The 27,922-nt window shown below is 44.9% G+C and overlaps 1 protein-coding gene across 3 annotated transcripts in view; it reads left to right on the forward strand.

Moving 5' to 3' along the window:
* The first annotated feature begins 1,282 nt into the window (after window positions 1-1,282).
* limd1a (LIM domains containing 1a) overlaps window positions 1,283-27,922 on the forward strand; it is a 48,423-nt gene continuing 21,783 nt past the window's right edge. The window contains exons 1-3 of one of the 3 annotated variants that reach the window (XM_059945183.1): window positions 1,283-1,589; window positions 2,768-3,983; window positions 20,811-20,912. In XM_059945183.1, the coding sequence (XP_059801166.1) occupies window positions 2,879-3,983; window positions 20,811-20,912 (1,207 nt within the window). In that variant the 5' untranslated portion in view covers window positions 1,283-1,589; window positions 2,768-2,878. Of the gene's footprint in view, window positions 1,590-2,767; window positions 3,984-14,939; window positions 14,968-20,810; window positions 20,913-27,922 lie in introns of those variants that run through there. The other 2 variants (XM_059945185.1, XM_059945184.1) reach the window with 2 other exon arrangements.

Here is a 27,922-nt window from a genome sequence, read left to right on the forward strand (position 1 = left end):
TCAGGTTGGAGGCTATCACGTATTGTACCTCTACCCTGAGTCACCATATCATTACACAATAGGTGGCCATGGACTGATATGTCAGAACAAGAAAGGGAATGGGAATTAAAATGGCCACAGGGAATCTGATTTTTGGAGGATGGAGTGGAGGTGCTCGTCCCTCAATTAATGACGGGTATCACCAACGTCGGGGAGGTTGCGTCGGGAGCACAAGGTACAATCGTCGACCGCAGTGGATTCACAGGTGAAGTGTTGCCTCAGCTGGAAGGGATATGTTGGAATTCCGGTAAGACTTTCTGAAACAGGACAGGGTTAGAGAAGATAAAATTAGAGAAATGCACTGACGTGGACTATGAGTTGGTTAGCAGATAGAAAACATCAAAAAAAGTAATAAACAGGTCTTTCTGAGGACCCCAGTTTCTTCCCCCAAACCATCAGATTCTTCAATACCCAGAGGCTAGACTGACATCTACATCATTTATTATTATATCGAAATTTGTCCTCTACTATGCCTATTGTCTTGTTTATTAATTAATTATTGTACGGCCCTGCACTGTTTTGTACACTTTATGTAGTCCTGTGTAGGTCTGTGGTCTAGTGTAGTTTTTGTGTTGTTTTACGCAGTCCAGTGCAGCTTTGTGCTGTCTCACACAGTCTAGTGTAGTTTTGTGTTGTTTCATGTAGCACCAGGGTCCTAGAGGAACGTTGTATCGTTTTCACTGTGTACTGTAGCAGCAGTTTATGGTCGAAATGACAATAAAGTGCGACTTGACTTGTGTGCAGGATGCGGTCAGTAACGTGCGGCAGGAATTGGTGTTGGGGCTGAACCACTTGGAATCTTTAATAACGATCTGTCTGAGAAAACCAAATATGACATTTTGAAGATTGACCTAGATGGGAAAAACTAAGTGGGAATACAAATAGTGATGGGGTGCAAAAAAGCTTCGAACAGAAGTGGACACACTCAGTAAGATGACAACAATGTAAAATGTGTGAAACACTGATGTACTTGGGCAGTTAAGTTGTTTTTGTGGGTGTTAGGGGAAATCAAAGGAATTGAGGAAAGTTGCACAGAAATGGATTCAGTTACGATCTTATTGAACGTCGGAACAGGCTCGACGATCCGAATGTCTTACTCCTGCTCCTATTTCTTATGAATGGTAAGATTTTTTTTAAATTGTGAGGTCTCGGCACGGTTTCTCTTTAAGACCAAGATTGCCAGCGCATTGATTTGCACTCGTTCTCCAGCGAAACACCTCCCGGTCGGTGTCCGTCCGCTCCTCTCTGAACTATTTGCCGAGTGCTACATTCCTGCCTTGTCCCTGTGGGTGCCAGTCACTATCTGGCCGTTGGTGTTGCAAGCTATTTGCGCTTCGGCCTGCGACCGCCGCCGTCCGTGGCGAGACTTTTAAACTTTCTCTTCCTAGAAAGGAAGTCAAACTTCAGGAAAGTTGCCTGAAAAGTTGGAGGCCGGCTTCCGCGTTGCGTGGCTGTTTGCGGGCGATGGGATGGTGGGAGTAGAGAGGCGCCCGGTGATCGAGAGGGGAGCGGTGGGGCGGCTGCCCCGCTGTGTGTGCAGGGGAATCCGGGTAAGCACTCGGCAAACCTTCCAGATGTTGTAATTCTGCTTTGGAAGTGATTTTTACCCCCCCCGCGGCGGAGTTTATGGGGCAGCTTTTGGGCTTTTTCATTCGATAGGTAACAAGGCGGGGAGCTGAGGTTAACGTATCCTGTTTGGAAATTATGGAGGGAGGGGGTTAGTTAATGTATCCTGGGAACTGGGGTACGGGGGAGGGGCTGACATATCCCGGCCGGGAACTGGGGGGTGGGTAGAGAAAGAAGGGGGGTATTGTTAACATTCCGGGGCTGGGGGTGGGTGTGGAGGCAAGAGAGCCAGGAACTCGCGGGGAGAGGGAGGGAAGGGATGGCCACTGTATCCCTGGAACTGGGAACGAGAGGAGAGAGAAGGGGGGTGGCGTTAATGCGTCCCGGGGTTGGAAGCAAACGGAAGGAGATTTCGCGCATCCCGAGTTCGAGAAGTGTTTGTGGCGAGTTTAATGCCTGGCGGGATTGAGGACAACATGAACTGCAGGTGCCGGAGTCCGGAGCAAGTACAGAGCATACAACTCAGTGAGTTAGCCAGCCTCTTTGGAGGGCAGTGGTGAAAGACCCTACACCAGGGCTGAAAGGGAGCTGGAAAGATTTCTAGTCAACAGGGGTGTGAAATCAAAGCTTACCTGGTGCTACACACAAAATGCTGGAGGAACTCACCGCTGAGGCAGCATCTGTGGAGGGGAATAAACAGTTGACGTTTTGGGCCTGGACCATTAAGGGGACCCTTTATTCACCACCATAGATGGCTGCCTGACCCACTGAGTTCCTCCAGCATTTTGTGTGTTTGTGTTGCTCTAGATTTCCAGCACCTGCAGAATCTCTGGTGTTCATGATTTACATGGTGCTAGGTGTAACTGTCCTGTCCACCTATCACTACAAACCTCTATTTCATCCCACTCCATGCTGCCCTCCTATCTCCTCTACCCTCCTCCCCTACTCTATTTCACCATCCTTCCTGTACCCTTTTGGTTATGATGTGGAGTCTCATGGGTTGAAATGCATCTTTTGCCTCCATAGATGCTGCCTAATTCTCTGAGTTCCTCCAGCATTCTGTTGTTCACAGTGACGAGGCAAAAGTAGTTAGCTCGGGGTGGGGGGAACCTAATGGGTCTGTAGACTTCAACTGTGTTTCTGTGTCTCTTCTTCCCCACAGGCACTGTTAGGGTTTTGCACCATTAGCACAGGGCAGTGAGTTTAGCAGGGTAAGAGTGGACCCCCCCCCCCCATTGAAGGTTAGAGTGCACCCCCCCCCCCCAACTGAAGCATGGATAAGTACGAGGATTTGGGGCTGGAGGCCAGCAAGTTTATTGAGGACTTGAATATGTATGAGGCATCCAAGGATGGGCTCTTCAGGGTGAACAAGGAGGCTTGCAAGCCCGAGTTCGAGGAGACCCGGCGGGTATTCGCCTCGAAGATGAACAGGATTCACCTGCAGAGGCAACAGGAGATGTTACTCATGGGAAATCCACAGGGGGCTGCTGCCAGAGTCAATGGCGGCTTTGGCCCAATGGCCAATGATCCCGAGAGCGTGCCCTCTGCTGATAGAGCCCGGCCTCAGAATCGCCTCAGTGGGGAGCTTGGAGCCAAGCCTCCAGTGTCTGCCACACCAGTGTCCAACCTCCCCGGCCACCCGGGACAGCCTTTACCCAACCGATACTCTCAAGACCTGACCCTCAGGCCCAGCCTTTGTCATGAGAGTTCTACCACTGAACACTCAGGGCCTGAACCCCATGGCCCTCCCTCGAGTGTCACTCCACCTGGTGCCCCAAATTATTCCCAGTCGAGCCCCAGGTCAGGCTGTCACCAGGATGGTGACTCGAGGTCCAGCCTGGTCAGTCCTCGATCCAGTCTCCTGGAGACCCATCAGCTCTCCTCCAGTCCAAAAGAGGTAATCCAATTTCAGGTCAGCCCTCACTCTGCCCCAGGTGCCGGTGAATCCGGCAAGCACCGAGCCCTACCCCAGCATAGTCAACGCAGCCCATCCGTTTCGGCGAACCCTGGCCCGGACTGGTCCGAAATCAACCATCGCGCCCCCGAGATTGATGCCCGGCCGTCTTGGGCTGGTCCCAGACCTGCCAGTGTACCCAGCAGTCTGGCCATGGGCCTGCCGGATGCTTTTGCCCAGGCCCACCCTGGGGCTGTTTCCTGTCCTAGCTCCCTGGCCCCAGTGCAAACCCACCTGTCCACCTCAACCCTGAACCATGATCCAGATTACAGCACCCAAGACTCTGCCTCTAAGGTACGCCTGCCCTGTCAGCCTCTCCTCATGCAGCAGGACCCAGGACCGTCAACAGCCGAATTAAAACTAGAAGCTCTCACTGAGCGTCTGGAGCAAGAATTGGATGCACACCCCAAGGCAGAGTATTTTGGTAAGCTTTCATTGATGTATCTGTTGCTAATTTGATCACTTCTTTGCCAATTCTTTTACTTTCAATCCCCCCAAACTTTCTTCAGCCCTCTTAATCCTCTCAAATCTCTCTACTCCGATTCTGCCCTTCAATTGCTGGCACGTGACTTCGAACCACCAAGTCTCTAACTCTGGATTCCTTCACAAACTTCTTTCTTAGATATTTCTCAAAACCTGCTAGTGGTCACCTGCCTTGGCCAGGAGCTCTTTTTTTTTGTAAGGTAGTAAAAATCATTCCATGGTTTTTCTGGAAAGTTTTGTCAGTGGATGTTATTGGCTAGAATTACCGTGTGAATTGTGTCCATTTAAGCAGGTTTCCTAAGTGTTCTGCCAATTTTGGGGTGTTTCTTGTAACTGTTCCGCTGTCCAAGAGGCAGTGTTGATTAAAGATTACCATGGTATGGGATGAAGTTTTTTAACAGCTGCAATTAGTATTTGTTGGCAATAGTGTTGGTTCTGTCACCACAACCCATGCATTCATTGTATGTGTTGCTATTTAAGGTGGCAATTGGAATTTATTGAACTTCGAACAAAAGCCAGTTATGAGTGTTAGGATCTTAAGTGAACGTGATGTTCTCATCCTTTGCACATTTGAGTGGCATGTTTTATGGTTTTGTAGTGATCATTAAAAGAAAATTGCCTTTTTTGTTCTTAAACTAATGTATAAAAGAAAGTAAATTACATCTGGAATTTAGCAACTTGTGCCTCTCCTAGGTCTTCAAAAACGGTAGAGCTGCCTAGTTAGTCCGAGAGCTCTCAAACTTTTGTCCCCTCTTCAGAAATTAAATGCAATCTCTTTTCAAAAGTTCCTTTCAGGTAACAATACGTTGCAGATTATATCAACTCTCAGTGTACAGGAGTTCCCTTATTTCACCTCTGGCTCTGTCATCAAGTACATTTAAGTCCATTTATAACCCATTTACAACTGGAACTAGTGCCTCCTACTTATCCATGGAGATAGAATTGGAACTGGCTTGCAGTAATTTCTGAGGTCAAACCTAACACAGCCACAAAAGGCAGGATTGTATCATTCCCCCCACCTTTTTAAAAAAAAAAATAAATTCATCTGGGCAAGTTGACCAATCTATTTGTCCCTCTTGTTTACTGAAATGTAATTTCAAATTGCACTGATAATTGCAATGTAGTACACGTATGACTAGGAACAGTGAGAGCAATAGAAGTGCAGATTGAGTTTGAGGTACGCATCCACTCAGCAATGGGCTGAAAGTGATAGCTTAACTCCACTTTGGGTTGCGATTGCCCAGAATGTGCTTGTTCTGATGTGAAGCAATATCACAATTGCAACAGCATTCGATGTAAACATGTCCCGAAGGACAAACACGTTTAGCCGAAGCGGTGATTAAATGTATCATTGCTTTTAGCTTTGCACAAATCCAGTAGAACAGTGGCCGTTATTGTGCCGCTTGATCTGGCTGTGCCCAGCCTGCTCCTGTGTTCCATGTACATCGTGTTATTTGATTTGGCAAACAGAAATTCAGAAGAGATTGGCCCAGTACCAAACGTTTGTGAAAGAGTTCCAAGCTGCTGTTGCCCCTCGTGTGATGTTTTCAGCAATTTTACTCCTAAATAGATGGGGTCTGGCTTTCAGACTCTGCATAAGAAAGCAAAAAGTGGATGTTGGAAACCTGAAATAAATACGCACAGTGCTCGAAATATGCAGGAGATAAGATCTTTTGTGGGGAGATTCAGTTAACCTTTCCGCTGAAAGACGCTTCGTCGTCTGCCCTAGAACATTCACTTTGCCTTTCCTGTCTATTGATGCTGCCTGGCCTTGAGTGCATTTCTTCCTCAGTTCTTTGCTCCCAAACAACAGAAACTGTTTCTCTCCATGCACCTCATCGGGTTTCCTTAATATCTTAAACTTGTGAAGTTGACCTAAAACATTCAAAATTTGAGGTAAGTGAATGTAGTTCTCATTTTCTTTCTTCAAAACCTATATATCCTTTAATAGTTAATATTCCACTCTCTAAGATCCCATTGCCAGTTTTACACCTGTAAGTCTGTTGTTGGAGCTCCTTTCTGTTCCTGTTCAGAGCTCCACTTGTCAACTTGTTTGCGTACATGGCTGGTATTTAGGGGAGCAATGAATGTCCCTTATTGCCGCTTCCATAACAATTTATTTTGGACCCATCAGGTTGTTAGCCCTGAGTTGAACCCCCTAACCCGGAGGACTGGTAGACCACTTTTAGTGTGGCCCCTACCCTTTGATCTGTTTGTCTTGGTGATCCTACCAAGAGCCAAAGCAGAAAGCCTTGACTCCAGCCAGTGTAGCTCTCTGGGTCATTGAGGTTCGTGGTCCTCCCATGTTGTGGAGGTTACCAGTGTGTACTTGAGGTTGACCTATTTAACTATAGTCTGGTAGTTATTGAATTTGGGGCATAGGATGTGCAAATTTACCACCCTGTAATGTAAAGAATATGTTATTAATTCTATTTATTTACTTTTGCAGTAGGAAATTCTGTAATCTCTCCAATCCAATTATTCTAATTTAGTCAATGGCAGTTGCATTTTTTCCCTATTCAAACAATTCCCAATGGTTTTTGCTAAAGTTGCCAGGCAGAAATGGTTGAAGCAGAATTCCTTTCTTCTTTTTCCAGTGCAACATTGCTATTGTGGATTCTAGTTCCTGTTTGTATTCACTCTATTTCAGAGAATAATAAGGATAAAAAGTTTGCCTTTGTTGCATTTTTTTTTCAAGCTTTTGTGGTGCTTTTGGAAGCGTTAAACAAGAAAGAGTTGTGAGTCACACTGTTCAGGTATCTTCTGGTGTAATGTTACAAGATCGGGTGACAAGCAGGCAAAAACTCCCTGACCTTTGCCCAAATGTAGTGAGAACTGTTGAAAGAGATCCCCAGTGGTTTATTTAAGGGAGGTGTGAGGGTATTGACTTTGCCTGTCATACCTGGCATAATGCAGAGTTTTGTGTATCGTACACTCTTCATGATCTCGCTCATTTATGTGATCTCCAGCTTCAGGGATTAACACACCTGGCTCTCATAACATTTATTCACTGAGGGCAGTAGTTCCAAGAACAGCTCCTACAAAAAAAAGAGCCAAACTGGAGAAATTAACAAATTCAAACATAGATGCATGCAGGTGACTCCTTCTCCCCTCTCACTTCTTCCACACTCCTCCCCGCAGAATTAACAAATTCCCCAGCAAACTAAAATGTGGAATAGTATTTGTTCTGAGGCGTGTGTGTGTTTAGAATCAATACAGTTTTTATTAACTTGCATTTCTTGACGCACATGCAGATGATACGCAAAATTGTGACGCAGACTCTTCTACCTCCAGTTTTCCCCCTAATTTGGGCCTTGAAGGCCCACAGTGGTACATTTATTTGCCAAGATGATTAGTCACATTATCACATTATCAAACAAGATTTGGCGTTAAAGCGCTAAGTTTTATGTCCGTTAACTAAGATCCTGATCAAAGAAGGTTTAGGAGAAGGCACCAGAAGAGGGATAGAGAATTCCGAGTAATGTGCTATGTCAGCTAAGAGCGCCAACCTCCAACTGATAATTATGTTGTCTGTTACGTGTGTGAATGTTTTTTTAATTGCTTTGATTTGTCCGTCAGAGTGAAGCTGAGCAGCATTCTCGGCTTGGTTCCCCTTGACCACTTCAGGGAGGGGATTAAAGGAATTCTTCTCTATAATTACCTCAGGTTTCTTAACACTTCACTCCCCACATTCAAAGATTTTGTGTCGCTCCCCTACTATTTCACCCACATACTACCAACTTGGCAAAATCATCCAGGTGAATGGTGCCAAGATCTAACTTGGCACACCATGCTCCCCCACATCCCTAACCTTGTACCATTGATGATGGAATGCTAACCCAACATTGGCTCTTCTCCAAAGACCAGGTCAGTGCAGCCACATTCCACAAAAGCTGACATTTTTGAAAAGCATTTTTGCTTTTTCATCATTCTGAATTTTTGATAATTTCTTCTTGCAAGCTCTCTTCCAGTTTTCCCACTTTGCAAAGAAACGTTTTAGGTTGTAGCCTTTTGACTGCCAACACACTTCAGTGTGGGGAAGGAAGCGTTCAAGCTCTTCATCACTACCTTGGCATAACTGGAAAAATATTTTACTATTTAATGGATGAGCTTTAATCTTGTTGGTAGTAGATATCACAAGGGTCACGCTTGTGAAAAGTCACTGGCTGAGGTTTTGCCTGTGAGATGTTGACGATGGATTACAAGCAGACTTGGAATTTCTTTTTTCATAAGTGCCACTAAAGCAGTATGGCAACCTGTCGTATATCGTGCTCCATCTGTTGCACAAGAAATCATGTTCCTAATAGGAATACTTTTATCCTATGTATACATTTTGAGCTTGTTGTAGTTTGATTCTCTGTTGATATTTGTTTTTAAGAGAATCTCTTCATAAATTTTTCCATTTTTGATCAACTGTACATATGCTATTAGCAAAGCCTTGTCTCATTCAGCTGACTCATCCAGTTGTATCCCAAATTGTGATTTTGTTTTTCTTTTTGTAGCTTTGTTCAAAGCTAACACTCAGTCTTCACTCATTTTGTCAGTACAGTGAACTACAGAGTTACTGCTCAGAGGAATTGATTTTAAAATGCTGATATCCATTTTGAGAATAGTGGTGAGCACTTCTGGTACAGCAGACAATCTTTCACCAATTGTATGAGATTTTCCGCACTTTTTTATCATTTGGATATATTTTAAGAAGCAATGATACCACTATGAAGGTCATTTTTAGCTTTCTTGGCATATGACTTGACTGTACAATGCTTTTCAAATGCTTCTTTCATCTCCTGGAATTGAGTAATACAGTAAATAGTCTTTTATGGAAGCGATCCTGCAATTTTGATGGTTTCATGGCTTCATTAGACAGTACAATATTGCAACCAAGACACTTTGTCATTGATCTGACAGGAACGGAATGAAATCATACTCCAGGTACTTAAGATTGCATTGATGCACTTTCTGTCGTTTCTCTTTCTTATCAGATTTAGAATTCACGGCTTCACTGCCTCCAGACCCTTAGGGATAGTGCTGTAGGTATTTATCCATCAACAAATAATTAACACAAACTGGGAATGCCTTTTGGATGTTGACGATGGGAGCGAGTTGACACGGATGGAACGATGGTAGTGGCAAACAAATGTCAAGGCGAAGATGAAGATCACAACAGCGAAAATTGTGTTGACAAAGATTCAGATTGGATTCTGATTGTTAGGATAAAGCTGGTGTTCGGCAAGCTACCTTTATACTATTCCAGTTAATGTGATTGAACAACCGTGTAAGGTCTCATAATCCCTGAAGATGGTTCTTGACTGCACCTATGAAGCAGAGGTCACTTTGAACACCTCGAGGAACCCTTGGGGTTGGCAAGTTCACTGGTTCCATTTCATCATTTGGTTCCAGCCAGCATTGTATCATTATGTGACCTGTTTTCCATTGATTTGTAGAGAAAGTTGAAAGGGTGTTTGAGACTTACCAACTATTAAACTGCGTGAAATCGTTCCCTTCAAGGGGAATTATTGGGCACCCTGGTTACTAATTTATGCATCCCCGAAGACGTCTGTGTGGTTGGAAAGGTCGGATGAGATTGCTGAATTTCAGAAGTAGGGTGACGATGAGTGCTCACCACCTGCAGAGCTACGGTTCTTTGTGTTCCAGAACCAGAATCAGAATCAGGTTTATTATCACCAGCATGTGATGTGAAATTCGTTAACAGCAGCAGTTCAATGCAATACATAATCTAGCCCAGAAAAAATAAATAAATAAATAAAATGAAAATAATAATAAATATACTATAATTGATTTACTTATTTACGTATATTGAATAGATTTTTAAAAATGTGCAAAACAGAAATACTGCATATTTTTTTTAAAGACAAGGTTGTGTCCAAAGATTCATTGTCCATTTTGGAATTGGATGGCAGAGGGGAAGAAGGTGTTCCTGAGTTGCTGAGTGTGTCTCTTTAGGCTTCTGTACCTCCCACCTGATGGTAACAGTGAACCCTTGGGCACTCTCACTTTTTTTTAAATATACGGTATTTCTGATTATTGCACTTTTTAATCTGTTCAATATATGTATACTGCAATTGATTTACTTATTTATTATTTTTTCTCTCTTCTATATTATGTATTGCGTTGAACTGCTGCTGCTAAGCTAACAAATTTCACGTTACGTGCCGGTGATAATAAACCTGATTCTGATTCGTCCTCCAATTTGAATTGTACACCACAGTTGTCATTGACTTCGTCAAGACCCGTGTGGATGCCTTTGGGACATACTGGACATACCCATACAAGAAGACATGGTTGAACTATTTTTCTCGTCTGTTGAGGACTAGGTAAGTGGTGTTTGAGACTGGTGATGCAGAACATTACAAGATGTCCAACTGTGACGTATGGAAGGCTAGTTTAAGAGTGAAAAAACAATTCCAGTTGAAGTTAAAGACTGAATTAGATGCACATTAGTGCTGGTAGGCTTTGCAAGCCATAGCTTCCTACGAGGTGAAACCTAACATCATGGAAGGCTCTGATGCTTCACTATCAGATGAGCTCAGTGCCTTTATGCATGCATTAAAAGGGTGAATAAAACTAGACCTTTGTGAATCCCTGCGGCATCTGGTGGCTCTGTGATCCCTGTCTTGGAGGCCAACGTCAGAACATCTTTCAAGATGGCGAACCCTCACAAGGCTTCAGGCCCTGATGGTGTACCTGATAAAGAGCTGGCGGGAACGTTCCAGGCCATCTTCATTCTCTCACTGTTGCATTTGGAGGATCCCAGCGGCTTCAAAGGGTGACAGTCATACCTGTACCCAAGAAGAGCAGGGTGAGCTGCCTCAACATCTATGGTCCAGATTCACAGCCTTCAAATGTGAAGTGGTTTGAGAGGTTGGTCATGGATAGAATCAACTTCTGCCTAAGCAAGGACCTGGACCTGCTGTAGTTTGCCTATTGCCTCAGTAGATCTACATCAGATGCAATCTCACTGGCTCTCTTTTCAGCCTTGGATTACCTGAACAATAGCAATAGCTACACCAGGATACTGTTTATTGACTACATCTTGGTGTTCAACACAGTCGTACTCTCAGTACTAATCAACAACCTTGAGTACTGGGCCTCGGTGCCACCCTCTGCAAATGCATCCTTGACTTCCTCATCGGGAGATCACAGTCAGTGCAGACTGGAAATACCATCTCCTCCTCATTGAGAATTAACACTGGTGCGCCTCAAGGATGTGTGCTTAGCCCACTGCTCTAGTCTCTCTACAGCCACCACTGTGTAGCTAGGCACAGCTCAAATGTCCAACTCTGAATTTGGTGATGGCATGACTATTGTTGGCAAAGCTTCAGATGGTGACAAGGAGGCTTACAGGAGTGAGATGCATAGATCAGCTGGTTAAATGGTGTCATACCCAGCAACCTTGCATCGAACATCAGTAAGACCAAGGAATTGATCATGGACTTCCGGAAGGGGAAGTAGAAGGAACACACACCAGTCTTTAACAATGTATCAGTGGTGGAAAGGGTGAGAGGTTTCCAGTTCCTGGATGTAAGTATCTCTGAAGAATCTATCCTGGGCCCAACATATTGATGCATTTTCAGAAAAGGCACTACAGCGATTATTTCATCAGGAGTTTCAGGAGACTGAAGACTCACAAATTTTTACAGATGTACCGTTGGAGAACATTCTAACTGTATGCATCACTGTTGATGTGGAAGGGCCAGTACACAGGATCAAAAAAATCTGTAGAGTCTACCAGCTTCATCATGGGCACTATCCTCCCCGGTACTGAGGACATGTATCATGAAGGACCCCCCCTTCATCCAGGACATGTCCTCTTCTCATTGCTACCATCAAGGAGGTGGTTCAGGAACCTGAAGACACATACTCAAATGCTTTGAATGGATAATGAACCCATGTACACTACCTCAATATTTTTTTGCTCCGTTTTTGCACTAATTTAATTTTAAAATATATTTAGCATTTTTTAATTATGTATTGCAATGTACTGCTGCCAATAAGCAACATATGTCATGTGATATTAAACCTGATTCTGTATAAACAGTGAAATGGTGGTCAGGAAACCAGGAAGAACTCTTCTTCAAAGTGGTATCTTGGGATCTTTTGCATCCTGTCAAGAACAGCTTCTGTTTCAAACTTGCTTATGTGCCAGCACTCTGTCAGTAATACACTAATCTGACAGCACAGTTCATTGGACTCGAGGATGATATTGACCACTATTCGAGCTCAAGCAAACAAGTGACGCACAGACAGAATTAGTTCAGCCTTCTAAACATTGGTTAGATATGAGCTAATATGGAAAGTTCTTAGCCAGTAGATGACGTGGTTGTTTGATTTTAATTACAACCTATATCTGATATGTTATAGGTTCTGTTGGCTTGGAGTTCCTTAGACATTGATAATAAAAGGAAAATTTTTATATTTTTGTTTTGCTTTAAGTGGTTTGCAAGAGTTGGATTACCATTAACTGCAGACTAGTAATCATGGGCAGTAGGAACTCGAAGGTGCCCCTTTATAAACAGCAGTCAGAGATCCAATTGAACTTTTTATTCACCTAAGAGCCATCATTGATCCTGGGGAACTTGTGTGAACAGGTACCCATTGATACATCAGTTGCTATTAAAAACAAATTTAATCTTACACTGTATATAACATGAAATTAAATATTGAATGCATGAGTAATTTTCATTTTTGGGATGTAGATGATGAACTCTGCTATTGCCCTTGAAAAGATGATGGTGAGCTACATTTTGAATCATCACCTCCCTCTGGCAAAGTTCTGCCGTTGTGCTATTAGTGGGTATTTAAAAATATTTAATCCCAATGATGATCAAATGATAATACAGAAATACACTCAGTGGCCTCTTTATTAGGTACCTGAGTGCATGCCCATGGACTCGTGCTGTAGCCCATCCACTTCAGGGTTTGACATGTTGTACTCTTCTGCACACCACAGTGTTAACACGTGGTTATTTGAGTTACTGTCACCTTCCTGTCAATTTGAACCAGTCTGACCATTCTCCTCTAACCATTCTAATTAACAACCCAGAATTGCCACTCACTGGATTTTCTTTGTTTTTTTTTCCTGCACCATTCTCTGAAACTCTGAAGTCTGTTCTGTGTGAAAATCCCAGGAGATCAGTAACTGAGATACTCAAACCATCTTATCTGCCACCAGCAATTATTCCACGCTGAAAGTCATTACGATCGTATTTCTTCCCCATTCTGATGTCGGTCTGAACAACAACTGGGCCTCTTGACCATGTCCGTATGCTTTTGTGCATTGAATTGCTGACATATGATTGGCTGATTAGATATTTGCACTAATGGATAGGTGCACCAAATAAAGTGGTCACTGAATATATTTCCAAGTGTGACTGGGAGGTGGATCCACAGGTGTTTCAGCTTACCTGAAGACCTTGTCCTTGATAACAACTGCACGATAGTGTCAGACGAACTTGGATGAGTAATGGCGATGTATTTTATTGCTGTCACTGATTGCAGCTGCAGTTTGGAGATGAATATTTTGGTTAGGTAATCGAGGTGTTACTGACGGCAGCTGCTTTGTCCTGGGCAGCGCCGAGCTTTCTGAGTTGTTGAATCTGTGCTCATCCTGGCTTGCGGAGAGTAATTCTTCAAGCTCTGGATGTGTGTCCTGGAGATGGTGAAAAGCTGTGGGGTGTCAAAAGATGAGCTACTTGGCCCACATCTCATCTGGTCTTGTAGCCACGGTATTTGTGTGGTTGGTTCACTGCATTTCTAGTCAATTGTGACCTTGTATGTTTATCAATAGTAATGTCTATGAATGTGGATGATTAGTGCCTCAGTTACTCATTACCCAGTGTTTATTTTTTTCAATTTTTATTTTATGTATTTAAAAATACAGCTTGGTAAACAGGCCCTTCCAACCCAACAAGCCTTCAAATTGCACCCATGTGATCAATTAACCTACTAACCTGCACACTTCGGGAATAAAACGGAGCACCCAGAGGAATTCCACACGGTCACGAGGAGGATATACAAACTCCTCAGAGCTGGCGGTGGAATTGAACCAGGATTGCTGGAGCTATCGTGGCAACTGCTCTGCTGCAGTGCTGCCATTCTAGTTGCATGCTGCTGATTGGCCAATTCCAAAACACCGTCTCGGTCGTGCTGCTTTGCAGTGTGGGTTGCTTCACTTCCTGAGAAATTGTGCAATTTAAATCCCATTTCCAGTCCTCGGCAAAATTCCTATTTCTGACCTGATAACAAATGTGAGGTGTGGGGGAGGTATCAGTGCTGCAACTGAAGATGTTTGGGTAAAAAGCTCTGCTGTGGACTCTTCATCTCATGTTCTTCGTATGATTTATTTATTAATGTTTATTTGTTTTTGTATTTGCACAGTTTGTCAGTCCTTGTGTGTAGTTTTTCATTGATTCTATTGTATTTCTTTGTCCTGCTATGAATGTCTGCAGTAAATAAATCCTGGTAGTATTTGGTGACATAAACATACTTGGAAAATAAAATTTACTTAGTACGTCGAACTATAAAGTATCTGGTATGGCTGCAGGATTGTGTCTTGAGACTTCTTTCTTTTTAAAAGATTAGGTGCTGTCAACCATGGAATGACACTAGCATGAATGTTTATTTTAAAATTTGGTGATTTAAAAGAAAAATCTCCGGTATGTGAGCTTGATTGGCAGTTTTGTATCAAATGTATTTTATTGAGTAAGAAATGAGTGTGTTCAACAGGGATCACCTCTGAATAATGCACCCTAGTTAAATAATTATATTAGTTTAAATTTTATTTAATGGTAAATATTTGTCATCACTGCAGTGGCCCTCCGCTTGGTGAGGTAGTGTTTGCACAGATGATTAAACACTGCAAGCTTTCTGGGATGAAGAGCAAACCCTTTCTATGTACATATTAGGTAATGTAAAATAACAAGCTTAACACTCAGCACATTCTTCTTCTTTGGGTGGATTTAGCATGGGGTTTCACTTCCTCCTGCTGGTGAACTGCTCAAAATGTTTAGACTTCTATGTTAATGGCGCGTTTTAAACTTATGAATTATACTATTATACATTGGGTCAAATGGCCAAATTCTGCTCCTTCAAGTTTAATCGGCCATTCCATCATGTCTGATTTTTACTATTCCTCTCAATTCCATATGCTTGCCTTTTCCCTGTGACCTCTGACACCCTTACTAATTAACTTCTGCTTAACATATACTGTACTCGCTGACTTCATTTAGCTTGGCTTTCAAATGGTGTAACAGCGAAAAATGCACTAATTATCAGAATGCTAGGGAAGTTCCAACATTCTAATTTTGGAGTGTGCTCTAGTTGGCCGGCTGGTGGCGCAGTGACATCAGTGCTGGACTCCGGAACGGAGGTTCCCGGGTTCCAATTCAGTTGGGCCGTTCCTGAGTACGCTTTTCATCCGTGCTGGGTTGAGTGTTGAGCTTGCAACTCGACCTCGTAAAATAAAGAAAATACAGTCGGCCCTCCTTATCCATGGGGGATTGGTTCCGGGACCCCCCCCCTCCCCGTGGATACCAGAATTCGCGGATGCTCAAGTCCCTTAGTTAACATTTCAGTGCAGTGGTCTTTAGGACCCAGCGGAACCCTGGACTGTATTTAACATGTCTCCTTGCAGTGGACATTAGCACCTGGTGGTCTGGTTCAGAAACAGTGTTTCTGTTCACGAAAATAATCATGTTCGCGATTGAAAATAAAGTGGAAGTAATAAAGCGATCGGAAAGAGGTGAAACACGATCAGTCACCGGAAAAGCGTTAGGCTTTCAAATATCAGAACAATTTTAATGGAGAATGTGAAAGGCCCTGCCCCAATGAAAGCTACAATTATTACTAAGCAACACAGTGGTTAAATTATTGAAATACCTATGTTTCTTAAGTGTTTTATATGCATAGAAAGGTAAAATATGTACTATATACTAAGAAAAGCATTTGACCAACTGACGCTAAATAATACCGGATGTACCTGTTCCGACTTCAAATCCGACTTAAAGACGGACTCAGGAATGGAACTCATTCATAACCTGGGGACTGCCTGTACTTTTAAGTCATTTCTAGATTACTTATAATACCTAATATAATGTAAATGCTATGTAAATAGTTGTTATACTGTCTTGTTTAGGGAATAATGACAAGAAAAAATAGTCTGTATGTGCTCAAGCAACGAGTGCTGGAGAGAGAACTTCCGGGTTTTCCCGATCCGCGGTTGGTTGAATCCGCGGATAAGGAGGGCCGACTGTACTGCGAAATGTCTGTGTGAGGAGTGGCGTGCCACACACTTTCATTCGCGCCTTGTAAGGCATGAAAATGCCCGATGCTGGCCTCTCAGGCCTGAGGCGACATTCTTTCCCTCCCTCCCCACTAGTTCGATGTTTACCTCAGTAGAGTAAGTGATGATCTGTCAATTGAGTTTGAATATCTGTTTTACTATGAGATAATGCTTTTGAATGTTAAGGCTCTGAAGCAAGCCAGGAGCCGTAAAGTGATCATAAGTCAGCTGGAGCATCTTTTGATGGATCAAGGTGTGATTAAAGTTGTAGCATCTTCCTCTACTCTGACGATTCACTAAAGTAAATACTAAAGGACATATGCTTAAGGTGGTGGGGGTGAGAAGTTTTAACAAGGTTCAAGTGAGAAGTGTTTTTTTATCACACACAGACTGGCAAGTGTCTGGAATGAGCTGCCAGGGGAAGTAGTAAAAAGCAGATAAAATGGCACCATTTAAGAGGAATTTAGACAATGACATGAACAGACAGGGAAATGAGGGATGGAGACAATGTGCAGGCGGATGTGCAGTTTAAATTGCTATCACAGTTGGCACAGACACTTTTGGCTAAAAAGCCTGTTCCTGCGCTGTACAATTCTATATTTTTCAAACAGGTGATGGTTAAGGTCAACTCCACATTTGCATAATAGAAATAGAGACACGAGTAGGCCATGTGGCTCCTTGACCTTGGGCTGCCATTCAATAAAATAAAAGCTGTTTTACCTCCACTTACCTCTGTTCTCATGCCTTAATCACTCTCATTGATTCAATATCCATTGATCTCCAAATTGAATATACTTTGTGATTGAGGCTTCAGGGTAGATAATCTGAAAATTCTAATAGTTTTCCTGTGTTCCTTACAACTGATTAAGTTCTCTTGAAGAGAAATCGCGTTGTAATGTGAGGGAGTCAGCAAACTTATTTATAGCAAGCTCCAACAGACTGGGACCATAAGATCATCTGGTTTTGTGATATTGGTTGAGCCCTAAGACAGGGTGGGGATGGTGAGGGCGGGGCAGAGGTGGGGAATAATATTGGCCAATATTAAAATTTGCCTTGATCTTGGATTAAGGGCAAATAGGGATGGGGAGGGAAGTTGTCATTCAACAGGCAGTGCATCCAACAGGGATGTCATTCCAGATATTTGTGCTTAAGTTGGTGGAACGGGACAACCCACAATTTCCTGATGTGGAAGTCACTGGTCTGAATAAGTAACCATTGCAGGTGGATGAGGGGCAAGGACAAGTTCCAGGGAGATGTAGCATGGAACCAGGCCCTTTGGTCCATTGAGTCTACACTGCCCACTTTACAGGAACTCTACATCAATCCTTCTTTTATTCACCCTTACATTTTCTTCAACTCCCTCCCCCCCCCCCCCCCATTTCTAACACTTGCATAAGCTAGGGGTAATATACAGTGGCCAAATAACCATCTTGCACATCTTTGGGATCTTGGAGAGAAATGAAGATAAAAAAAAACAGCTATGAGAAAAATGTAGGCAGTTCACATCAACAACATCTGTGCTCACGATTCAACTTTGGACTCCATAGCAGTGGTACTATGAGATGTGTCACTCTGCTTGGGAGCTCCAAATGTATAGGGATTGGGAAGTTGTTGTGAGAAGTTCACTGGCTGCATCTTAATAAAATAGGATCATCTCAACTGGATGACAAAGAGGCAGATTGGAGGTAGATGACATGGTTATTCTTGTAGGTAAGAGTTATCGATTACTATAATGATGCCAGTGGAAAATGATCTAAAATTTTAAGTGCAGATAGGGAAATTAGGTTGGATAGGGACAAACATGCCTCTGATTTGGAAGTTGTACTATAGTCAAGATTTTTTTTGACGGGGCCATGACAAGGGCATATTTGTAAGAGAGGAAAAGCATTTGAGCAAAGACAACTTGCCAACAAAACTGAGGAGAGAAATTGTGTTATTTGTAGTTTGACAGGAATGAGGTTAAGGGAGCAAGAGGTGGATTTCATGAATAAAATTAACTTGGGGGTTTGAGCTGAGAAACCTGAGGGTCATGTGAGGGCAAGGGGGCAGCTATGGAATATGTTTAAATGGTTAGGCATAGGGGACGAGTGAGATGTGACGGAGGCTTGAGATGGTCAATGTCTTACTGACCAGGAGCTTCCCTCTAGTAGATGTTGAAAGGCAGGGAGGAGGGATTAAGGAGACCTAAAGAAAAAAAATTATGGATTGACCCTTTTTAGCTACAGGTTAATTCTGTAGCAATTAGCTGTTCGGGCACCATTTGGCAGATGGTCCGTTTGTGCCTGCTGATTAAATCATTGCAAAGTGGAGTGATTATGGCTCAGATCATCAGACCTACATTTGAGAAACTGTTCAGAGCAAGGATGATTTTATAAACCATTGTATCACATCACATCGGAGCTATCATTGTTTGGGCAGGAAAGGTGCGCTTTAGATTCAGAAATAAATATTCACCAGTTAATAGGCTCACAGAAGTGAGTTCTGCATTCTTCTGAAGAGGAAAAGGTTTGATATCTTTTGAAGCAAATAAATGGTCATTACTTATGGGGCTGAATCATTTAATCAGGAGGTAGATCTGTAGGGACACCATTGGGGAAACCATTGACCAATCTTTAGAAGGACATTGATTCAACTTTAGTCCTTTATTTGTGTCATTGTATTTGGTGTTCCCCAAGCTCCTCTGTGGAGTATTGTTGCAGAGGATTGCCTTGGAATGAGTGTTCTTTCCTCCCTTACATTATAAGGAACATACCTGCCTTGGCCCACAGAAGTTTGCTGAAATGGCAGTTGTACCAGTGACATGCAGACTGTTCGGGTAGATATGTAGTGCTGTTGAAATAAGCTTAAAAGGAATCCTAAATTTAGCACTGTTTATTTATTCATGGAATGTGAATATTATTGATGACTGTTGTTTAATGTCCTTGACTCAATCAAGGATCACATCAGTAAGAGCATAGAATTCTTTCCATTAAGGATCAATTTTTTTGAAATGCAGTAAGTTCATGGTCATCATTATCAATAAAATTTTAATTCCAATTTTATTTTATTTCAAGTATTCAGCAACTACAGAACACTGGAGTGACTCAGTGGGTAAGGCTGAATCTTTGGAGGGAACTAGACGGATGATGTTTTGAGCAGAGATCCTTCATCTGGACTAAGATAAAGAGGGGGTGAATTGAATGGTTGGAGTAGGAGCCAGCAAGTGATAAGTGAGGGGGGTGTGGGTAATTGGCTGATGAGAAAGTGTTGAGAGTGGGATGTGAGCATTAGCTTTCAGCTTTTTCAACATAAACTACCAGCAATAGCTGAGATTTTATTCAAATACACAAATTAATGTTCTTTCACTGTTGTACCAAGCACTTCTCTCAACGCAGTTAACATTCAATGCTCTCACTGGTTCCTCTCAGATTTCCTTCTCCGTTGGCATTGTTGGTTGGAATGAAATTCTCAAATTCAGCATTGTAACAGGAATGGAAGCTTTTAGTCTGGAGAACTGTTCAGTCATTGAAAAGTACAGCACAAACAGGCCCTTCAGCCCATTTAGTGCAGACTATTCTTGTTGACCTGCACTGGGACCACAGCTCTGCATGAAGATGGAAAGGGGGATTTTGGTCCACTAGGTCTCTTGCTGAATGAAGTACACATTTTTACACATTCCTAATCTAACACACTTTATTCTTAGTTTTCTGTCAGCTCCACCAAGGGGCAGTTTAAATGGTAACTTAGCCTGTCAGCCTGACCATATTTTCGATGTGGGAGGAAACTCGTGTCCATGTGCAGAAAATGTACATGCCACAAAGATAGTACTGTGGGTCGTTATCGAACCTGGGATGCAGAGTCGAGGGGCAGTTCTGCCAGCTGTGTCACCCTTTGAACGCCTGGCTGTGCTATGTATGGATTTTGTTTGGTCAAGCTGTGATGAGGGAATGGAATGTAGTTTCTGTTGCATTTAAATGTTTGCACCTGTATAGTGCCTTTCATTGTGCGTGTCAGTGCACTTTACAGTCAGTGAAAACTTTGTAGGATTAATTGCTATAGGAAGCATGGCAGCCATTTTTTTTTTGTACATGCACGTCCTCTGTTTTGTCTTTAACACAACCTGATTAGGAGATGTTGATTGGTGGATATGTACCGTTTTTTAAAACAAACTGGGGTTAACGCTTCAAAATGTTCTTTTATTTTCTACTGTCTGAGAGCAAGCAGGGTTTCTGCTTAACGTCTTGTCCGAAGGGAGCTCCTCCCCTAACTACATAGGATTCCTTCAGTAATGCTCTGATATTTTTGTACTATGGGGTTTGTACTATTGAAAATAATTTCCATTAATCTACGGTGCTGCCCAAACTGGACCATTCTTCTGCCTCACTATAATTCTGTAATTAGTGTATAGCTTTGAGTACTGGGTAAGCATGGGTAAACTTTCTGCTGTTGATCATTTAAGGTGAATGTTTCTTCTTAACTCTTTCCCAGGGACTTGTGTGAAGTGTAACAAAGCAGTGTACGGAGCACACCAGGCATGCCAGGCCATGGGGCACCTATACCATGACACCTGTTTCACCTGCAGTGCCTGCAGTAAGTAACGCTTCATCTGATTGATTCTGTGAATGACAGATGATGGTTTGTTTGCTGTTTGATGTTTTGAAGAATTGTGCCTCTCAATACCCTCTTAGTTTTTCAGATTTCCAAGAGCAAAGACATTTGGCCCATTGAATCAGTGGTTAATCTCCTGCTTTGTTGGGCATTTTCCCTCCATCCTCAAAAACGGGGCTTTCTGCTGGCCAAGCTTTGTAATTCTCTATCCATATTCCAGTTCTAACACATCTGCTCACGGCCTCCTCTTCTGCCATGATGAGGTCACTCTCAAGTCGGAGAAGGAACACCTCATATTCCATTAAGGTAGCCTCCAATTTCTCCAACTTCCAGTAATTTCTTTTCCTCCCTCTCCCTTTCCTCATCTTCTGTTCCCCACTCTCTGGCGTCTTATCTCTTACCTGCCAATCACTTCTTTGTGCCCCTCCTCCTTCCCTTTCTCCAATGGTTAACACCCCTCTTCACCTATCACCTCCCAGCTTCTTACTTCACCTATCACCTTCCAGCTTGTACTTGCACTCCTTCCCCTTCCCCCAACCACCTTATTCTGGCATTTTCCCATTTCCTTTCCAGTCCTAATGAAGGGTCTTGGCTCCTAAATACTGATTTGTTTGTTCATTTGCATAGGTGCTGCCTGACTTGCTGAGTTCCTCCAGCATTTTGTGTGTGTTTTTTTTGCCTCTTTTTCAACACTCGCCTTAAATTTGGACGCTCTGTTTATTGCACCTGGGAAGCAGTTTATTTACTCTGTCCACAGACTTCATGACTACAATACGTCTTTCATAACTGTATTGCCTTTTGCTGCTGTAGGGAGAACAATCTGCTACTTTGATTCCACCCCCCCACCCCCACATAACTTATCCTTGGAATTATTCTAGTGACTTGTACTCTGCATCCTCTCAAAATCCTTGTGTCTTGACAGTGGTACCTAGAATCTGATCCCATTCCAGTTGGGATCAAACTATCTTATGTAAGTTCAGCATCATTTCCTGGCTTTTGTACTTCCCGTAGTGTGCTTATCAATGCCAGGATGCTATATGGTATTAATCTATATGACAGATTAGGATGAGTTCCATTATTTGTACTTAAATCAGGGTCTACTCAGCAGTGCATATGGATTGTCTTTGAAACATGTGTAGAAAAGACTGCTTTTTGATGATAATGGTTGTGATGGTGCTATCTTTAAAACTCTGCCTACTTCTGTTCTAGAATCACATTATATCCCTGTTCTTTAGTTGGTTTCCTATAAATGAAGATGCAGAGTATTAATTTCATAGCCAGCAAACTGACTTTTGAAAACCATCCACATAAATCTAGCTTTAGTGTACTGATACCTCGGGCATGATTTAAATTTGGTGATGACAAAGAGGCTAGATGAGAAGCGCTAAGATCTTGAGGATTATGGGAATGGGAAAAGGTGAGACTAGGGGAAGCGAGAATTTAAAAATCAAAGCATTTTTTTTCCCCGGAAGCAAGGAAATATTTATATAAAGAGGAAGAGTTGCAGATTTTCATTAGGGCAGGAGGGATCGAGGGATATGGGGAGAGATCTGAAATATATTGAATTTGGAATATTGGATGTTACTGAATGTTGGATTGATTCAAAAGGTCAGATGACCTCTTTAATCGATTTTCTGTGTCTGAAAGTGGCAGACACAAAAAGATAATGGACAGTAGATTTGCCTACAGCAAAACAGGCAGCTGTTTATATTAAATTATTTAAATATAATAGAAGCAATAATGAAGAATTGCCTCCATTAAGGGAATTGTCACAAACTGTTTGGAAAGAAGCTGAAAGATCAAAGCTTTTAGTAAGAGTTGTCCTCAAGATGTTCCATGTTAATCAAATAAAGCAAATTAAGGTTTGTCCAGACTAGTGAAGAAAGGTGCCTTTCTTTCCTTTTTTGAATTCCTAGTTCCAACCTGCAGCTTTAACATCTAGTGTTAAGGTCAGATTATACAATGGTCAGCCATGCCGTTAATGAAGCAAAGGTTCTATGGGGAAAAAATGGCTATATGGAAAAATGGTCCTGCCGGAGGGTCTCGGCCAAAAACGTTGAATCTACCTGGCCTGCTGAGTTCCTCCAACATTTTATGTGTATTGTCATATGCTAGGCTAGTTTGAATTGGCCACAGCATTTGAGGGATTTGCATGCCCTTGAGGGAAGGGCTGCTGCTCTCTTTGCCCTGTTCTTACATGTGACTCCAGAGTCACTGCCGAAGTTACTCTATCCTTTTTGAAATGATCCAGCAAAACCACTCCGTAGAGTTGGAGTGAAAGATGGAAAATAATGTCTTCTAGCGATGTGCTACACACAGTGCTGAAATAACGACAAGCAGTCGGTAAGTTGTTTGGAGACTAGTTTATTCAAACTTCGCGGCGCTGGCATTTAATCCCTAGCGCCGTCAGAGGTGCATTACCAAAGTCTCCCCCTGCGCACTGGCTATTTGTGAGCCGGTTTGCCTGCACAGAAAGTGGGTCGCCACATAACCCCCCCCCAGAACCGGCGATACACCCCCCCCAATGTCCACAGTCTGGATCAGTCTCTGTTTGGGAGGTCTGCCTCTGCGCCGCGGTGCCTGAAACTCGACTGGCTGAGCCAAATCCACATGGGCTGGTTGAGTCGGTCCACCGTGAAAACCTCCTCTCTCCTCCCAATGTCCAGAACGTACGTGTTTATCACGAACGTTGTTGTTTATCACCTTGAACGGCCCCTCGTACGACCGCTGTAGCAGTGCCCAGTGTTCGCCCCTTCGTACAAACACAAACTTACAGTCCTGCAGGTCTTTGGGTACATGGGTCGGGGTCCGTCCGTGCTGTGAAGTCGGTACGGGGGCCAGGTTGCCGAGCCTTTCACGTAGCCTGTCCAGGACTGCTGTGGGTCCTTCCTCTTGCCCCCTTGGGGCTGGTATGAACTCTCCCGGGACGGCCAGGTACACCAACTCGGCCGACGAGGCGTGCAGATCCTCTTTGGGCGCTGTACGAATTCCAAGCAGGGCCCAGGGAAGCTCATCCACCCAGTTAGGTCCTCTCAGGCGGGCCATGAGAGCTGACGTCAAGTGATGGTGGAAGCGTTCCAGTAGTCCGTTCGACTGTGGGTGGTAGGCAGTAGTGTGGTGTAGCTGCGTTCCCAACAGGCTGGCCACAGCCGACCACAGGCTGGAGGTGAACTGGGCGCCTCTGTCGGAGGTATTGTGGGCCGGTACCCCGAAGCATGCTACCCAGGTTGCGATCAGTGCTCGGGCGCAGGAATCGGCAGATGTGTCGGTGAGCGGGACCGCCTCTGGTCACCTCGTGAACCGGTCTACCATAGTTAGGAGGTACCGTGCTCCTCGGGACACTGGTAGGAGCCCCACAATATCCACATGAATGTGGTCGAACCTCCAATGGGTGGGTTTGAACTGCTGCGGCGGGGCTTTGGTGTGCCACTGCACCTTGGTTGTTTGGCACTGTGCGCACGTTCTGGCCCATTCACTGACCTGCTTGCGAAATCCATGCCACGCGAACTTGCTGGAGACCAGCCGGAAAGTTGTCCTGATAGATGGGTGCGCCAAACTGTGTATGGAGTCGAAAACTCGCCGCTTTCAGGCTGCCAGGACGATGGGGTGAGGTTGGCCGGTAGCCACGTTGCACAGGAGGGTCCTCTCACCTGGGCCTACGAGAAAGTCCTGCAGCTGCAAACCTGAGACTGCAGTCCTGTAGCTGGGCATCTCGTCATCTGCCTGCTGCGCCTCTGCCAGTGCTGCATAGTCCACCCCCAAGGACAGGGCCTGGACAGCTGGTCTGGAGAGTGCGTCCGCCATGACGTTGTCCTTTCCCGAGACATGCTGGATGTCTGTTGTGTACTCGGAGATGTAGGGCAGATGTCGCAGCTGGCGAGCCGACCAGGGATCGGACACCTTCGTGAACGCGAAGGTCAATGCTTTGTGGTCCGTGAACGCAGTGAACGGCCTGCCTTCCAAGAAGTCCCTGAAATGCTGGATTGCCAGATACAGTGCCAACAGCTCCCGGTCGAAAGCACTGTACTTGAGTTCGAGTGGTCATAGGTGCTTGCTGAAGAATGCCAGGGGTTGCCAGCGCCCCTTGATGAGTTGCTCCAGCACCCCACCAACTGCTGTGTCAGATGCGTCCACCATGAGGGCGGTTGGAACGTCCGTTCTGGGGTGCACCAGCATCGCGGCATCTGCCAAGGCTTCCTTGGCTTTAATGAAAGTGGCCGCGGGCTCCTTGTCCCAAGTAATGTCCTTGCCTTTACCCGACATCAGGGTGTACAAAGGGCGCATGATACAGGCTGCTGAGGGGAGGAAACGGTGGTAGAAGTTCACCATACCAACGAACTCCTGCAGGCCTTTGACCGTGTTGGGCTGGGCAAAGTGGCGGATCGCGTCTACCTTGGCGGGCAGAGGTGTTGCCCCATCTTTGGTAATCCTGTGGTCCAGGAAGTCGAACTGGCATTTGGCCGGGTTGATCGTGATCGTGAGGCCAAAATCAGTTACGCGGGAGTTGAGCTGGCAGAGGTGGGACAGATGCTCCTGACGACAACTGCTGGCTGTAAGGATGTCGTCCAAATAGATGCACGCAAAGTCCAGGTCGCGTCCCACTGCATCCATTAGCCGCTGGAACATCTGTGCGGCATTCTTCGGGCCGAACAGCATTCGGAGGAACTTGAACAGGCTGAACGGGGTGATGAGTGCTGTTTTGGGGATGTCTTCGGGGTGCACCAGGATTTGATGGTATCCCCGGACGAGGTCTACTTTGGAAAAGATTTTTGCCCCATGCAGGTTTGCTGCAAAGTCCTGTATGTGCGGCACAGGGTAGCGGTCTGGAGTGGTAGCCTTGTTCAGTCTGCGGTAGTCGCCGCATCTTCTCCAACCCCTGGCTGCTTTGGGCACCATGTGCAAGGGGGAGGCCCATGGGCTGTCAGACCTCCGTACGATCCCCAATTCCTCCATCCTCTTGAACTCCTCCTTCGCCAGGTGGAGCTTTTCCGGGGGGAGCCTTCATGCGCGGGCGTGGAGCAATGGTCCTTAGGTCGGAATGTGGTGCTGTACCCCGTGTCTGGGCATGGCTGCCGTGAACTGCGGTGCCAGAATCGATGGAAAGTCCGCCAGGATTCTGGTGAATTCGTTGTCCGACAGCGTGATGGAGTCCAGGTATGGGGCTGGCAACTTGGCTTCACCCAGGGAAAACGTCTAGAAAGTCTCGGCATGTACCAGTCTTTTCCCTTGCAAGTCGACCAGCAGGCTGTGAGCTCGCAAGAAGTCTGCCCCCAGGAGTGGTTGGGCCACCACGGCCAGTGTGAAGTCCCACGTGAACCGGCTGGCGCTGAACTGCAGCTGCACTGTGTGGTTGCCGTAGGTCCGTATTGTGCTGCCGTTTGCGGCCCTCAGGGTAGGTCCTGGCTTCCTGTTGCGGGTGTTGTACCCCGTGGTGGGGCAAGACGCTGATCTTTGCTCCGGTGTTGACCAAGAAGCGGTGTCTCGACTGTTTGTCCCAGACGTATAAGAGGCTGTCCTGGTAGCCAACCGCCATAATCATTAGCGGCAGCTGGCCCTGGCCCTTGCAGGGCGGGGACAATGGCGGGCTTTTGTGCCCCACCGCTGCTGGTAGAAACACCACTGTTCACTGGCCGCCTCACTCCTGCCTCTTGTGTTGTGTGCGCCCCCCTGCCGGGCCTGGTCTGGTCTGCTGTTGGGTGCGTGGCCTGGTAATCTGACCAACGGATGCCACACTCTCCCTCTTGGCTTTCCACAGCACGTCTGCCCGGGCCTCCACCTTCCGGGGGTTGCTGAAATCTGCGTCAGCCAGCAGCAGATGTATGTCCCCCGGGCAGTTGCTCTAGGAACGCTTGCTCGAACACGAGGCAGGGCTTGTGTCTGTCAGCCAGGACCAGCATCTCGTTCATCAATCCTGACAGCAGTCTGTCTCCTAAACTGTCCAGGTGAAGCAGTCGGGCACCCCGCTGATGCCCTGAGAGGCCAAAGGTCCCAATGAGCAGCGCTTTGTATGCTTCATATTTGCCGCCTTCCGGGGGCGACTGTATGAAATCTGCAACCTGGGCGGCCATCTCCTGGTCAAGGACGCTCACCACGCAATAGTAACACGTGGAATCAGAGGATATCTGCCGAATCTGGAACTGGGCTTCTGTTTGGCTAAACCACATGCGTGGTTGCAGCATCCAGAAAGTTTGCAGTTTGAGCGAAACTGCGTGAACAGATGAAGAGTCAGTCATCTTTGGTCCAAATCCCGTTTGGACCATCGGTGTCACCAATGTGGCGGTGTGCTACACACAGCGCTGAAATAACGACATGCAGTTGGTAAGTCGTTTGGAGACTAGTTTATTCAAACTTCGTGGCGCTGGCATTTAATCCCTAGCGCCTGCCCTCTCCGGGCGGAAATGACGTCAGAGGTGCATTACCAAAGTCTTCCCCCCCGCGCGCTAGCTATTTGTGAGCCGGTTCACCTGCGCAGAAAGTGGGTCACCACAGTTTGATCTTGCCAGCAATTCCCATATTCTGTGAATCAATTTAAAAAATCAGTGGAAGCAGCTGATTTAAAGCTTGACGAAATGAGGATGCTAGAACCATCTCATGAGTTGTTAAATTACATTCCCTGAGCTCTAACAACAGTTGGAGCAAATCCACCTCAAGGACTCCCAACGGTTCAGGGGGGCATCTCGCCACCTCCTTCTCAAAGTTAGTTACTAGTGGCAGGGCCAGCACCCTCAACATGTGAATGAACTAAAAGCAGGTTTTCTAGTTGTATGTGAGGACTGAATTCATCACAACCAAGAAAACTCACCATGCCTCTACTTCCTCAAGGGATTGAAGAATTCTGGCATCTCTCCGTCGACCCTTAACCAATTTTTACTGATGTGTCATGGAAAGCATTCTGTCTGGATGCATCGCAGCTTGGGCATGGCGGCCGCTCTGTCCATGACTGTAACATTCTGTAGCGTTGTAGAGACAGTTCAGCACTTTACAGAAACCAT

Source organism: Hypanus sabinus, chromosome 20, assembly GCF_030144855.1.
Source record: "Hypanus sabinus isolate sHypSab1 chromosome 20, sHypSab1.hap1, whole genome shotgun sequence".
In the NCBI taxonomy this organism is placed as follows: Eukaryota; Metazoa; Chordata; class Chondrichthyes; order Myliobatiformes; family Dasyatidae; genus Hypanus; species Hypanus sabinus.